General features: G+C 35.8%; 1 protein-coding gene across 1 annotated transcript in view; it reads left to right on the plus strand.

Annotated features, from left to right (window-relative positions):
* PCDH15 (protocadherin related 15) overlaps positions 1 to 17,130 on the plus strand; it is a 1,196,276-nt gene that overhangs the window by 834,631 nt on the left and 344,515 nt on the right. Inside the window, exons 10-12 of the mRNA XM_081104785.1 lie at positions 242 to 361; positions 5,271 to 5,381; positions 15,908 to 16,078. Of these exons, the coding sequence (XP_080960911.1) occupies positions 242 to 361; positions 5,271 to 5,381; positions 15,908 to 16,078 (402 nt within the window). The remainder of the gene's footprint in view (positions 1 to 241; positions 362 to 5,270; positions 5,382 to 15,907; positions 16,079 to 17,130) is intronic.

Here is a 17,130-nt window from a genome sequence, read left to right on the forward strand (position 1 = left end):
AGACTGAATCTGGGTCTTCTATTTCTCTATCCCAATGCAAGGACCCTGATGTTGGTAATTGTGGACTTTCTCGCTTTTATGTAAGGCTTGCAAGGGTTCTTTTGAGTCACTTTGGGTCTGTGATTGTGGGCAGCTGTCCACTCTCCTTTGGGTAATAAAGGACTGTGTTTTGCTCTGGCACAGTTCTGGTGTGCTACTGATGAAGTGAGAATCGACAGATTTCCTCTTCTTTTATTTGCAGCTCACCCCAGTTGGCACCACGATATTTACAGGATTTGCAGGAGACAATGGAGCTACAGACATCGATGACGGCCCAAACGGACAGATAGAATATGTGATTCAGTATAATCCAGATGATCCGGTATGTAAATAGCTACTTGCAGGGTGACTTCACTCTGAGTAATAACGTCGATGCTTACTTCTCGTGATAATTTATTATTTATTCTATGAGAACCACATAAGCAATAATAGTATAATCCAGTACTGTCTCAAAATGGCATTCTTTTAAATGTGGGCTATGCTTTGAAAAACTAATTTTTGGTGGTATTTGTAGGTAATAATTTAAAATGTGTTTTAGGCTTCATATGGCATTTTTACTAAATCTCCATGATGTTTGTGGATTTCTAAGCATTCTAAAGAAACCATTGGCTGTGGTACAACCGGTGTGATTCACACGCTCTATGGAACTTACGAATGAATGCCACCGTTGCCACTTCCCGGCTAAGGAAACCTGAGGTGGAGAGGAGGACAGAGCCTCTGGCTATGGGTGTTTTAGGCTGTGAACTTATTTCTTCCAATCAGCTATTTAACACAGATGAAATCAGAATTGTTTTGCTGAAGCTAAAGCTGGTGTTGTGCCTGCCATCTTGTCTTCCTCTTTTCCCACGACAACTCCTCACATCATGGGCTTCCCAAAGCATAGTTTTAAACTCACTTCTTAAATGAGATTTCTAAAGGAATGCTTCTCCTTTACGTTAATATTAGGAATATAAAAAGTGGTGAAGATAATATTATATCTTTATTTTTATATTATACATTTCTTACGTAAGCTTATACAAACAACAGAAATGCCTTTGCTTGTTCAGGCTAAAAATTCACAAAAGATCTCCATCACAAGTTTATTGTGAGAATTAAGTGAATTGTGAGAGAATTTTCTCCTTTTATTCTCACAAATCAATCAGTTAATTCTCTTGCAAAGAAGAGAGAACAGGCTCATAGGTGAAGTGATGTACCTGGTATCACGCAGCCACTTCTCAGCTATAGAGTCAGGACTCTGATTTCAGAGTAGTATGTGCTCTCTTTCTCTGTTGTGTTCTAATAAAATTTTCCAAAAAATTGGAGAATGAAAAATGAAAGAAAAAAAAAAAGCCCATGGGCATAGTAGGGTCAAGGGAAGACGGGGAGGGCGTGGAGTGGTTTGTTTTTCCCCTAAGAAGTATGTCTCCACGTGAAACCAAGAGATGGGGAAGTAATGAAAAAGTGACAGCGAAGGACAGTAAGGATGAAAGGTTACACAAGAAATGGAGTGGAAAAGATCAAAGAAATAGAGGAGAAAAGGGCAAGAGAAACAGGTTTTCCTTAAAAGTACAAACAGACAGCTGACTGCACATTTTATTTCTAATCCATTTATTTTCTTTACTGTTTAGGTTTTTAAAAGAATTAATTATATGTGCGTGCCATGTTCCTAGCTTACAATTTATGAAGGTCATTTCCTAATCTTTACTCCTCAAGTTGTATAAATGAAACCTCCCAGCCAAGTATGGAATGGCCAAACCAGGAAAACATTTCTTACATTGCTTTAGAAAAAACTATTCAAGGTTTGGATATAGTGAGAGACAAAATGTATTACTTAGAAGCCATCTTTCTGAAGTTTTGTGAGGCTGAAATTCCTTGTTAGCTGTGCAGTAATTCCTTCTGAATGCTTTTCCCTTTCAGGGAACTGTAGGCTTGGCATAAAATACAGTATATACATTTTACTGCCTATAGATTGGATAAGCCAATCAGCCACATGCAGTTTCCAAATTACAAAAAAAGGAAAAAAAGAAAGAAAAATGTCTTTCAGCAAGCTGGTAGTACAGTGGAATAAAGACATTCTCTGTGCACAGTTCTAATTCAATGAGGCAGAATAAGTCATCATGACAGCACTTAACTTAGGGTCTATTGGGGGAGAAAACATTAACCCAGTCATATCCTTGCCGAGAGAATCTATCTTTAGCATTATAGAAACTTGGTGTAAACCTCAGTACCAGATTTTTCTCTTGTAAGATCTCTGAGAGAGAAATGCCTGGTGGTATTAATAATCAGCCACTCTTCTATTTTTATATAGTAATTCTCCTCAACTAGAGGCCCAGTGCACGAATTCGTGCATGGGTGGGGTCTGGCCCACCCGGCCCCAATCGGGGCCGGGTCTGTCGGGAGGAGGAGACGGTGGGAGTTTGGCCGGACAGCCCATCCCGATCAGGGCCAGGCTGGCCTCAGGGAGGAGCTATGGGCAATTGGCCAGTGGGCCCTCCCCCCGATTGGGGTGGGAGGGCCCATTGGGGGCCAGCGGCCAAGGGGAGGGGCCACAGGCAGTTGGCTGGCTGGCCCTGCCCCTGATCTGGTGGGGGGGGGGGGCAATCAGGGGCAGGCTGGCTGAGGGGAGGGGCCATGGGAGGTTGGCCAGTTCTCTGGCCACAGTGGACGTCACAGTGACTGATCATTCTGGTCATTATGGCGTTACAGTCGCTGGCTTTTTATATAGATAGGTGGCATAATAGTCACCTACTAACTTCTTAATTTAAAAAAATTGTATATACTACCAACATATTTAACCTAAAAATGTGGCTACCTCTTGTTTTTGCAACCACAATTGTAATTTCTTTTAGATTAATATTACACTGTAGGATGAACCGTGAAAAGAGTAGATTGCTCTATTCTACTTAAAAATCTTAGAGTTTTATTTGTTGTTGTTGTTGTTGTTGTTGTTGTTTTAATATGATACTACATTAATCATTAACAGAAATTACAAATTAGTGACCTGGATTTCAACATTTGGTTGGCCACAAATCATTTTAAATAATTTTTGAGCCAATCATGAAATTTCACATTCAAAACATGATTTCTCTTCTCTCTTAAGAAATAGAAATAATTCCAAAAAGATGATCAAATAGAGTTGCTCTGCTGTGTTCTCATGAGGAATGAATTTCCACCACTCAGAAAATATATGTATAGCTGCTTATACTCCAAGGGGTTTCATTCACTTACAGAATCTGCTTTATCCTTATAGAAATTTGCAAAAGTCACTTCTGCCTTACAGTAATACAAATTATTTAAATCAGTTCTTCCCATTATTTCAAACAATAGCCTTCAGAGTTTCTGATAAGAGAAGTCAATAGAAATTTGAATCATATTTCTCAGTATGTTTTCAAGATTCTTTTTTAATCTTGAGTGTTTGGCAACTTAACTATGGCATGCCAAATTGTAGTTTTGTTTGTGTGTGTGTTGTTTTGTTTGTTTATTTGTTTTTTATAATTATCTATTTTGAAATAGGTTACTGAAATTCTTTTTTTTTCTTTATTGATAAAGGTATTACATATGTGTCCTTGTCCCCGCATTATCCCCCACCCTCCAACTCATGCCCTCACCACCCTGGTGTCTGTGTCCATTGGTTAGGCTTATATGCATGCATACAAGTCCTTTGGTTGATCTCTCCCCCTTACCCCTGCCCTCCCCTACCTTCCCTCTGAGGTTTGATGGTCTAGTTGATGTTTCTCTGTCTCTGGATCTGTTTTTGTTCATCAGTTTATGTTGTTCATTATATTCCACAAATGAGTGAGATCATATGATATTTATCTTTCTCTGACTGGCTGATTTCCCTTAGCATAATGCTCTCCAGTTCCATCCATGCTATTAAATCTCTGCATTTTTATTTCACCAGTTAAAGAAATTATCAGTCATTATTTGTTTATATTTTCAAGCCTATTTCCCTGACACTTCATCCTCTGAGATGGAAATTACAGGAATTTCAGGCATTTAAATATTTCTCCATAGGTACAGGCTCTGCTCAAATATTTGCAATAGATTTTAATCACTTATCTGCAACTGTCAATTTTCTGTTGATCTATAGTTAAGGTTACTGTCTTCTCTGTCATCCCCATTCTGTTATTAAACATATTCAGTGTGTGTGTGTGTGTGTGTGTGTGTGTGTGTGTTTTAATTTCAGATAGTATAATATTCAGGTCTTGATTTTCCACATTTTTATAGTTTGTTTTTCTTGGTTGTGCTTTTCTCAGCTCTTCACCTACAGTGAGAATATTATTTTTACATCTCTTAATATAGACATAGTTATGAATAGTTGATTTAAAAGTCCTTGTCTACTTCTTCAAACATTGGTCTTCCTTGATACTTTCTCCTCTTGAAAAGAGATCACATTCCTGATTCATCGTATATCAACTTGTTTTGGACTCTATCCTGGACATTGGAAATGTTACATTGTGGAGAGACTCTTGGTTTCATTATATTCCTCCAAGAAAAAAATTTGTTTTGATTGTTTGTTTGTTTATTTTAGCAGAGAACTTGGTTGGACCATTTAATCAATCTTCTAAATGGTATTAAAACACAGAGTGAGTGATGTAAGGACTTTTTTATGGATAAGAGATTGATTTTATAAGTTATATTCTTTTGAGTTATGAATACACTGTCTTACACTGTCTTACACTGAGAGAATGTTGGAAATTGCCCTTATGATATGCATGTTACCAGGAAAAAACTCAATCCCTAACAGGGCAGGAGATTTAATTAATGAGCAGCAGTCCCCAGGTATGATTAAAAAGTAAACTATAACACATGATTTTTCACAACAACAGTGTTTCAATTTAATAGCTGGATTTAATACTTGAAAAAGCTTAGAACACAGAGTGGACACCAACGTTGAAAAGGGATATTATGTAGAATGATTGGAATATTTGAGCGATGATAAAAACAAGTGCTGAAAAGGTACTATAATAACAGGGAAATTTTTCAGATACCTAGACTTTGATTTAGAAATAACCTAAGACTATTTTTTAAACTATCACAAGGAACAGGATTCCTGGTTACCATTATCAAAAGATTGATAAAACCCATTAATCAAAATGAAAAGTTTTCAGAAATAAGAATAGTAAGTCTGAAGTGTACACTCACATTCTATTTTCAGGTAAGAAGCATGCTCTCTGTAACTTTCAAGGGGACTAAACTACACTATCAAAATCCCTAATGCATTTTGAATCTTTGTCTTTACGTATTTTCAGACATCCAATGACACCTTTGAAATCCCCCTCATGTTGACTGGAAATGTAGTGTTAAGGAAAAGGCTCAACTATGAAGATAAAACACGCTACTACGTCATCATTCAAGCCAATGTGAGTATTCAATTCCTCTCACTGTTCTCCTAGGAACTTATGAAGTCAATAAGTTGCTTAAAATGTGTAAGTTCTCTGACAGTGCTCAGTATAGTTTGCACTTCCTCCTTTGGGAAATGAAGTAGTCCTGGCCTCAGTGTAATTTGTATAAATATTCTTCTACCTGGCAAACGGGATGGAATAGGGGAGAAGATTGTTTCCACTCACTGTAAACTTCACTCTCTCAACCACTTGCATCCCCTGCTCTTCCATGATTGGCTCTTAGCTCATACTGAAGTATCTCTCAAAGCAGGATCCACCAAACAATTTAAGCCAAATCACCATGAGAGCACAGTAAAAATGCAGATTCCTTGACCCAACCTCAGGTTCTCTGAATGAAAATTTCAGAGGGTAGAAGTGCATTTTTATTAGTTCCCCAGGATACTCCAAAGTGCACTAAAAGGAGAGAACTACTGAATTGGTAATCTTCTCCCTCATGGCTATCATTTATTGTATAAATATTCACTAAATATTAGCTACAATCACCATAACCATGGTATGTGGACAGTAGTAACAGAAAGCCTAAAAAACAGTTGCTTATATAACTTTAACATTTATTATTAATATTATTATTATTTAATAAAAGCCTTAGATTGATGTGTCTCAGGACTTGGTGTGACAGATTAAGTATATAAACATAACCTGGAATTTGGTTATGTTTCCCATGCCTTGTCTGCTGGCTGCTTGTGAATATTATACGCATTAGCAAAACTCAGTGTAAGCAAGTGGAAAGAGTGCTAAAGACTCTTTTTTTTAGAGGTTGATTCTGTCTCCTTTTATTTGAGTGAGCGCTGTCCCAGTGTCCTTTCCCACCCAACTTCTCCCTATAGACCTTTATCACATGAGCCAGCACAGCAGAAAGGAAAGTTGAGGAAGTCTATCTGGGGTTAAGGGGGAGGAGATAATCATCTCTGGATGACAGCAACTATGGTTCATCTTCTGGGGCTGGGCACATTGATGCCCTGAAAAAATAATATTGGCACTAAGAATACATTTTAGGAATAAAAACTAACAAGGCTGACCAGAGATAGCTTTAAACATTTAAGAAAAAACCCATAACAAGTGACAGGGATATTCTTAAAAGATAGTGAGACTCCGAAGCCATCTTGTGTCTTTAAGGGCCCCTATGCATTGTAATCTTATTCATACAGCAGAGCAAAAAGACAGGAGGGAGTGGAAAAAAGGAAAGTATTCTCCATTAGCTACTCTGACAAGTTTATAGTGGTCTCCCCTTATCTGTACTTTCCCTCTATGCCATATATATATATATAATTTCAGAGAGGAAGGGAGAGAGAGAGAGAGAGAGAGAGAGAGAGAGAGAGAGAGAGAGAGAGAGAAACATCAATGATGAGAGAGAATCATTGATTGGCTGCCTCTGCACACCCCCTAGTAGGGATGAGCCCACAACCGGGTCATGTGCCTTTGACCAGAATCAAACCAGGTACCCTTCAGTCTGCAGTCCAATGCTCTATCCACTAAGCCAAACCAGCTAGGCCCTTTTTCTGTGGTTTTGATTCCAAAACTTCTGGTCTGAATGGTCCAAAACTTTCTCCCAAAACTAAAGAATTGGTTTTACAGGCAAAGATGGTAAAAAGAAGCAAAGTTTACTGAAAGATGGATGGACTCCCTGCTGCAGGGAGCAGCAGGAAGGGGGCCCATGTGGGTTGCTGGTTAAGATTCTTTGTCTGAAGGGAGATATACATATATTTTCTGGCTTCTGATTGGTTCTTTCAAAGAATTCTGCCTTAGCAACATCCCTACATTTTATGAATGAATGGAATAGATGGACAGGATGGACCTGAGGACTTGATTGAGGACTGTCACTTCAGGTCCTAGGTGATGTCACTGTTCCTGCCTAGCTGGGTTGCCCTAGCAACTCCCTCCTAGCTGGGTTCAACTCTAGGTCATTTTGTTTGTCCCTGTGTGCTTGTGTGTGTGTGTGTGTGTGTGTGTGTGTGTGTGTGTGTGTGTTTTCTTAGAGCAAGGTATAGTCAGCAGGCTGCAGCCTATCTATGTCTGCAAGGTTCTGTTATTCTAGGTTTTCCCTATTCTTCTCCCTCTCTCAAGGTCCAATCCCTGACTGCCTAGCCCTCTTCTATCGTCTTATTTTCAGTTACCCTTGGTCAACCAGTCAGAAAATATTAAATAGAAAATCAAAATAAACAATTTAATAAGCACTACATAAGTTTTAAATTGTTTGTCATTTTGAGTAGTGTGATGTCATGCTTTCCCACTTTGTCCTACCCAGGAAGTAAATCATCCCTTTATCCAGTGTATCCTTGCTGTGTATTCTACCTTTTAATTAGTCAATAGTAGCCATTTCATTGTCACAGCATCACAGTGATTATGATCAGGTAATCTTTATTTTAGTTAATAATGACCCCAAAGTCATTCACACAACTTTTATAGTAATTTCTAGTTTTTTATCATTGTTGTTAATCTCATAATGTGGCTAATTTATAAATTAAGCATTGCCATTGATATGTATGTAGAGGAAGAGGCATAGCATATGCAGGGTTTGGTATTATCTGCAGCTTCAGGCATCCACTGGGGGAGGTGCAATGTATCCTATGTCAAAACCCAAAATTCAGTCAAGTTCATTTCATGATCTAATTAGCTTTATTAAGCAATTTATGAATCTGGCAACATCCCATCCAGCAAGTAGAAGGGTGCCTGGAGGAGTTTGTCTAAAATGGATGATTTTATAGGAAGAAAGGTGGGGCAAATAAGCTATTAGCAAAAGAAAAGAAATAATTATTTTTAGAGCAGAACATCATCTTTTTAGAGGCAACAAAAAAGCTAGGGCTTGTTCATGCAGATTGCTTCTTCCTCCTTTGGAAAATGAAGAGAGTCCTTGTGATGGATTACTTTACCAAAATTCGAAAATCCCGGACTGATTAAGATTAGATATCTGGTGAAGGTCAGAACTGCAATTAGGTCAAGTTATAAAACTAGATTTGATATCATGGGCTTTAGCACAAGTGATGCCATTCTGGATCTGTGCTATTTTTTATTTGTTTTTAATAGGAGCAAATTGTCTATGTAACAAGGCATCACTAAATGGCCATTTCTCTCTTTCTTAGAGTATTTCATCAGAAAGGGGAGAATATATATATATATATATATATATATATATATATATATATATACATATTTACATATGTGTTTGGGTAGATATAAATAGAAATCAAAATTTTAAAGCCAAGCTTTTAGACGATCATTGAAAATTCTTAAGGTTTGTTTTGAATTCATTGTGTGTTGTCTTGATGTCCAGTAGAAGAAACAAGAGTGAAAACTATGGACACAGGAAAAAGGAACATCTATAAGATCTCAATACTGCTCCCATAATACTGAATTTTTAAAAAAGAATTTCTATGCAAATAGATATATGAACAAAAGATACAATCTCCCTTTCAGACTCAAAATCTCTAATATAATTCACAAAAAAAATCAGAGTGCTACGGCATGTATCTGAACGCTAGTTTGTATTGTGCTCTTTAAAATGAGCTAATTTTTTTAAAAAAGAAATGCAAGCTAACAAAAATCTTAATTGCTGTCTAAACTTAAATATTTATAAAGACATCTGGAACAATTTGTATTCAATTTGCTAGACTACTCATAACTAGGGAGAGAGTGATAAGTTTTTAATGTGTCAGGGATAAAATTATGAAATAGAAGTATATACATGAATCATTGAAAGAAAGGAATGGAATAGACGAGAGGTTGAAAGATTTTAATTGATATGAAAAATAAATTTTACATAAATTTAGAGCATACAGTATTAAATGTGAACAGTAGCTATAGAAGATAATAACTTTAGGGTATTTTGAAAAATTTTTAAAATATATATATGATGTTAGAGAGAGGGAGAGATAGAAACATCAATGATGAGAGAGAAGCATTGGTCAGGTGCCTCCTGCACACCCCCTATCCAGCCAGATGCTCAGGCATCTGCATTGACTTCAGATCTAACCGCGACTTCCAGGTTCATGGGTTGATGCTCCACCACTGAGCCACACAGGCCTGGCAGAATATATTGTTTAAAGTTGTAGAACATACTGAAATTAGTATCTATCACAATTTATTCAACTATACTTAGATTCTGTTTGTTTGTTTTTGCATTGGGGTATGGAATTGAGAGTTCCCCTCATGACTATCATGAAAGGCACTGAGTGAAGGTTAGTGGTAAAAACATGAACTCTAGAACCACATTGGTTGGATTAAAATCCCAGCTCTGCCATTTACTAGTTGTCTGACTTTGGGGATACTCTGTCAGTTTCCAGCTAAAATGAAGATATTAATGAAACATGCCACATAGGGTTCTTGTCAGAATTATCACGTTAGCAAACAAAAATGAACTTAGATTAATGCTTGGAATATATTTTGAGATCATTACAGTATAACATAAGCCACTAAAGTACTTCTAATTTACTGTTTAAAATGGGTAATTTAGAAATAGAATAACTATGAATATATATATATATATATATATAGTTATTCTAGTGGGACTGTTATATATGGCAACACTGGAAAATAATATATTATCTACTTCCAGTGTTGCCATATATAACAGTCCCACAAATTATAAAGAAGACTGTCTATAGTCTCTACTTTTTTGATATGTAATTTACTGAAGACACTGGTTTATTAGAGCTGAAAAGCTGACTCAGACTTGCTTGAGGGTCAATTGTGAGTACTTCTTCCCAACTCTGAGTTCACTGACCTCACATTTGTGGCCATAGTGGAAAAATTTACAATATTGCAAGTGGCAGATATTACAAATCAGTGTTTCTTATCTCAGAGAGCTGGTTGTTAAACATTTTCTAGTTTGTATATACCAATATCTATATAGTTTAATTGTTGTGTTTATATAGGATAAAGATATCATATATAAAAATTATCTTTCTTATTCTTTTATATTTTTATTACTTTATTGATAGTATGTAAATAAATGTAGAAACTAAACTATGAACATTAAAAACTTCTGCAAGTTGCCTGGTTGGTGTGGCTCAGTGCTTGAGCTTTGACCCATAAACCAAGAGGTCACAGGTTGGATTCCGAGTCAGGGCATATACCGAAGTTCTAGGCTCCATTTCCAGTGTGGGATGTGCAGGAGGCAGCCAATCCAAGTGTTTCTCTTATCAATGTTTCTATCTACCCCTCTCTCTTTCTCTCTCTCTCAAATCAATATGAATATTTTCTTAAATATATTTTTATTGATTTCAGAGAGGAAGGGAGAGGGAGGGAGAGACAGAAACATCAATGATGAGAGAGAATCATTGATCATCTGCCTCCTGCACACCCCACACAAGAAGATCGAGTCTGCAACCAGGCATTTGTCCTGACTGGTAATTGAACCACAACTTCCTGGTTCATAGGTCAATGCTCAACCACTAAGCCACACTGGCTGGGCAAGAACATATTTAAAAAATAAAAATAAATAAAGCCTCTTCAAGTTATAAGGAGAGTTTAAATATGAACTATACATTTTGACTTCAAAGTATATGGTGTCTAAGAGGCTAGAAGTCTGGTGAGAAATACTGAAAGTTACTCTGCTTTGGCCTGGCTTTGTTCATGGTACAAATATTTGATTGCTTTACAAAAAGAACCACTCAAATTTTGAGGGAAGTTATTTTTATTCATGTGAACATGTTATATTCTTGAGTAAGTTAGAAGAGTTTTGGTTGGCCCACATTAAAAAAATATCACTTGTTTTCTTTTTATTTTATTTTATTTCATTTTATTTTATTGTCTAAGGTATTACAAATAATAGTACATATGTTTTCTTGATAGTATTTACAACATTATCACCCACACTTTTTTATTTTCCATATGAATATCAAATGAAGAAATGATTAGTTATAAAGAAAAGAAGAAAAAATCTCAGGAATTTCAGAGAAATGTAAAAATCAATAGGGTTTTCTTTTATTGAAATTTCCAATACATTCTATTATCACAGATTCTAATTTTGATGTTATCCTAAGTCACAAAGGAATCAAATTCATCTCTATACATAGATTTTCTTCCAAGCTACTGTCTTTTGTATTACTTTAATCCTGAGGAAAATACTAAGGGCTATTTACTCAAAAGCTCTTAAATAATTGCCAGAAAAAAAAATTTACAGTATTTTCTCCTAATGGCTAAGCATATTTTTAAAAAAGTGTGGGAACTGTAGGAGCAGAAACCTTTTACCTCATTCCCTTCTAGTTTTTTTGGGCTAGTGTAATAAGACATATTAAGAGGAAAACAAATTTAATTTTATATGTACATGAGCCCCATAAAAACTATAAGACTAAAAAATCAAACTACTTCTATAACTTTAGACAAGGAAACAGTAAATTTGTAAAGAATTGGGAAAACAAATGCATTAGGATTTAGGGTAATAACTTAGTGAGGATTAAGAAGGCTTGTTTAGAGCCATCTGGGTCCTAAAATCCCTATTTCTGGTGATAAGGATACTTTCTATGATCCTAGAATGGAGAGGCTACTTTTCATATGAAAGTTTATTTTCTGCTTTCTGGAGTACAAAGGAGGGTCAAGGTGTTGTTCTTGTACCAGCTGTTTCATATGTAATGTTAATTCAAAATAAATAGTATGCCAAAATGGCATATGCCAGCTCTCCTTCAACACATTGCAATTATATGGGCTTGGATATAAAAATGATTTCTATAGTTTTAGATTCAAACTATGTAAACAACTTTTCAGAAGTAACCCCCACCCTGACCTATCGACTGCCTACTGATGATATGTGGAATAAGTGCTCATTTTACACCCATTTTTTGGAGCTCTGCCCATTTCTTGGGCATATTCTTGCGAGGGGAGCTGAAATGGGAAGATGGCAGGTTAATGGTTTAGCATTTATAAAATGTTCAAGTAATGAAGATAGGAAAGCATGTGGACTTATAAACTATAATACGATTCTGTCTACTAGAATGTATAATTTTTTTAAAAATAGGTAAATGTTTCAAATAAAAATACTATTTCAAGAAGAGAAGAAAAAGAAAAAGGAATACTTTTTAAAGTGATTTAGACCAAGGCAATCTTGTTACAGCTGTTTTTCTTTCTAAATATAGAAATTTAACAGAATCTTGTTGCTAAGATAAGTTTTAAATTTTCAGTCAGTGATAGTCCATCTATCATTGGTGAGCAGAAGAAAGAAAACCCCCTCTGAGGTCTTGGTTAACTGAGTTAGGGTCAAAAGACTCAGGGCAACTCTAAATATGTTGCAATTTTTTTTTTCTTTCTCTACTGCAAATACCTGATAAGGAAATAAAAGAGTCTTTAAAATATGTATCTATGGGTGAGTTTGGTAAGCGCTTCTAGCCATTTTATTAAATTATAAACTACTTGAATACTGAATATGTAAATGTTAAATGGCTGGCTCTTTATTCGAAGTTTCCTATGACATTGCCTCAAAACTAAATCCAAACTTTGACATGTTTGCCTCACACTCATTTTAAAAGCAGGTTACACATAATTTCATAGTATTTGTTAGAATCCACATCTTTCTGGCCCCACTCAATACAATCAATATTAAACTTAATATACTTCTAAATATAGAGCAGGACATGATTGAGTTAGAAATAAGTATTTTTCTCTAGTTTGATCATAGAATAGTGGGCGCTTAAACTATTTTACACAAATCCTTCACTTGAGATGAAGGAATTGACACATACTCATCTGACGGTTAGATGTCTTATCGCCTTTATATGATCACAGTTGAAATATTTTTAGTTTTATAAAAATGTGCTTTGTAAAAAAGAATGGATTGTGACAATGATTTAGTTCTCTCTGAGCTATTTTTTATACATATTTTTATTGATTTTAGAGAGGAAGGAGAGAGAGGTAGAAACATCAATGATGAGAATCATCATCGGCTGTCTCTTGCACGTCCCCTACTGGGAATTGAGCCCACAATAGATTCTCTGGCCTTTTCTTTTTTTTTCCCCTCCTACTTAAAAACTCACATTTTATAGATCAACACTTTGTAAGAAATATATTTTTCCAGTATGAGATAAAAACCTACGTTATGTATGTTGGTAAATGCACACCCTCTGTTATGCACTTGTATCTGTTTTATAGAATAGTGACAATGACCCACGAGTAGAGAATAGTGAGAGATTTGTAGCTAACAGAGTAAAAATAACTAAATAAAAACACCTTAAGATAGGAAACACTCCACTTTGTTGATTACAGTGACTTAGCGGTGACACATAAGGTATAAGGTGCAAGGCTGAGTAGCATGCAAATGTAGAAATACTGCTTCTGGGATATTAAAACAGTCTTTCCACATTCAAGGTCATATTTAATGTTACTTGTTCAATACTTTTTTATTAAATTGAGATTGATTCAGTCTTTTGTAAAAGTTCATCCTTAGCAATCATAATTTTAAAATGGGACATTTGATGAACCAGCTGTGTTTGCCAAAATGTAAAAGAAGCCCATGGATTTATGTTAAATTAATATTTTTCTCTATATACTCAAACATTTAAACTCATATATTTAAAGTATAATTTTAAGAAATAAAGAAAAATTAAACACATAGGACTACATCAAGCTAAAATGTTTTGCACAGAGAAGGAAACCATCAACAAAACAATAAGACAACCCACTGAATGGGAGAAGATATTTGCAAACCATACTTGCAAAATATATAAGGATCATACAACTTAACACACACACACACACACACACACACACACACACAAACAATCCAATATCAAAATGGGCAGTTAGACATTTCTCCAAAGAGGACATACCAATGGCCCAAAAACATATGACAAGATGCTCAGCATCACTAATCATCAGGGAAATGCACATCAACAGAAAGGAGACCAGAACGCAGTCAACTCTAATGAAAGGAAGGGCTAGGGAGTTTTTAAGAGCTGGAATGGGCATGACAAGGAAACAAAACTTGCAAAAAACTTTTTTAGTATCTGTATGACATCATGTATATTAACTAAACTTACTGCAATAATCATTTAGTAGTACATGTAAGTTAAGTCATTATGTTATATTCCTTAAACTTAAACATTGCTGTATGTCAGTTATATTTCAATTAAAAAAAAAAAACAGCAACAAAAAATAACTGTTCTCTTGGCAATATATGTCAAATGAAAAAGAGAAAAAGTTGAAACATAACTCCCATTACTTTTACCAGTACCCTCTTCTTAGCAATTGTAACTTTATAGAGTCCCAAATAATGGAGAAACAAAATAAAACAGGTTTCACTTAGAAATTTGGAACAATAGATTATTATTTTGTTGTTGTTGTTGATCCTCACCAGAGGATATTTTTTTCTATTGTCTTTTAGAGAGAGTGGAAGGAGGGATTGAGGGAGGGAAGAGAGGGGGGAGAGAGAAAACCATCTACGTGAGAGAGATCCATGGATTGGTTGCCCCCTGCACATGCCCCCACCAGGGCCAGAGATAAAACCTGCAACCCAGGTACTTGCCTTTGACAGGGAATCGAACTCAGGACCCTTTGGTGCTAGGGCCAATGCTCTATCCACTGAGCCACATCAACCAGGCACATGATTATTTTAATGATGTCACGAGACTACACGGAGATAAGTAATGCTTTCAAAATAGAATAAATGATGAGAGACACGCAAAACTATTTCTTTAATAAGAGTATGGCAGACCTAGCAGGTTTTATTTTCTTTTCTTCCCTTTATTTTCCTCTTCATTTTTCTTTAATGAGGTATGTTCTTAAAATAACCCAATTTTATCTAAAAAACCTAAATCGCTTAAAGCATAATAAAAGTTAGATTGGAGAATCAAAGATCATCTTTATTTGCTAATTGGTCTTCTCAATGGAGAAGAAAACTTTTTTGTACCTTCGTAATGGGAGGTAGTTCTGCAATTTGGAGCAAGCCTCCTCTGGAAGTTATGGTCCTATCCTCCCACAGTGACTTGGATATAGAAGCTCTATCTTCCTTGATGATTATATTTCAAAGGGATGATTCTTAGGTCATTGAGAAAAGTCTTGGATCATAAAACTGGAAAAAGTGTGAGCTGGGATGAACCATGGGGGTGAATATAGCTTTTTGAATTAATGTTTTAATTTTCTTGAGATAAATAGCCAGAAATAGAATTAATTGTTCAGTTCTGTTGTAGTTCTATATTTATTTTTATTTTTGAATCTTTATAATAATATTATAATAACTATACTGTGAAAGATGGTTGCTAGACTTATTATCACGGTGATTATAATAGGTGTATAAATGTGGAATCATGTTGTACACTGAAGTTGAAATAAAATTGTATGTCAACTATACTTCAAGAAAAATTGAATTGGGAGAAGATTCACATTTCAAAAGGGCAGAGAAAATTTCTCAATTGCAAGTTTTCTAAAGTAAATGCTCTGGAGAAATAGAGGTCAGGTGGCTGTCATCAGCAGCACCTGTCCAGAGCTTAGCCAAAGTGAGGGAAACATTAGTCCATTGTGTTGGTCGTTTGTTTTCCTTGTTTTTTTCTCTCCCACAGGACCGTGCACAAAATCTGAATGAGCGGCGAACCACCACCACCACGCTCACAGTGGATGTTCTGGATGGAGATGACTTGGGCCCAATGTTCCTTCCTTGTGTCCTGGTGCCAAACACGCGTGATTGTCGTCCTCTCACCTACCAAGCTGCCATACCTGAGCTGAGAACTCCGGTAAATAGGCCATGTTCTTTGCATCTTCACTTTCACCTCCTTAACTGCAGTGAGATTCTGATCAAGTATTTTGCAGACATTAAGTGAGAATAGTAAACTTCATTCACTCTATGGGTGTTGAAAATACTGAGGCTCAAAGCCTGTTTTGGGGACTATGTGCAAACTTTTGGTCACAGTGCATAATTATGTTATTTACAAAGTAGAAAGTATGTTATGAAGCAACAGATCAGTTTACACTGAGTTCAGTTCCCAATATGTTCTGTGAAACTCTGAAAACTAACTCCAGCATTTCCTTAAATTCACATGTAAAAATGCAGTCCAAAATCAGAGGACACACAGGTCAAAAAGATTCTTTAGCCTCTTTAGGTTCAGAATTGTTACTGGAGGTTATGCTTGGCTCTTTGGAGATGGAAGCTAATGAATCCTGAATGCAAATATTTATTTCTTAAATATATTTTAAAGAATTAGGAAGGTAAGGTATGAATACATGTTTCCTACACTTGAGTCTGCATCTGACTTATGAAATTCTAAAGGAGCTATATCAATGATGGAGAACATTAAACTTTTATTTGAAAGGCTTAGTTGAAATTATGAGAAAAAAGTAATACGTTCAGTATTATTTTATTTTTCTGAGTTAATGTATATAGCTGGTGTACCAGTGAGATCCCAAGAGAAGGACGCACTGTTACAATAATGACTAAAACCAATGATCTGTCTGACTGTCTAACAGTGCTTGATGTATTGAAAGAAGGAACAGAAGACGGGATGCGTTGGGACGCACTGGATTGATTTCATAAAGGATTTTTGAGCCTCCCCTCCTCTTTCTTCCAGATTACAGATTACGCATCTTTCATAGTTACATAGCTTCATGCTAAAGACAAGGCTTTGCTCCAGATTTGGGGTAAAAATATAAATTATAATACTGACTAATGGTTCAGTTCATCATACACATTGCTCAACTCTACAAAAATATTAACTGCAATCCATTTGCATAGTAACCATTGTTGTGGTATGTTACAGATGAGCTTTCTGAGGTACAAAGTTTAAGTAAC

This window comes from Myotis nattereri (assembly GCF_964212035.1).
Source record: "Myotis nattereri genome assembly, chromosome: 13".
Classification (NCBI taxonomy): Eukaryota; Metazoa; Chordata; class Mammalia; order Chiroptera; family Vespertilionidae; genus Myotis; species Myotis nattereri.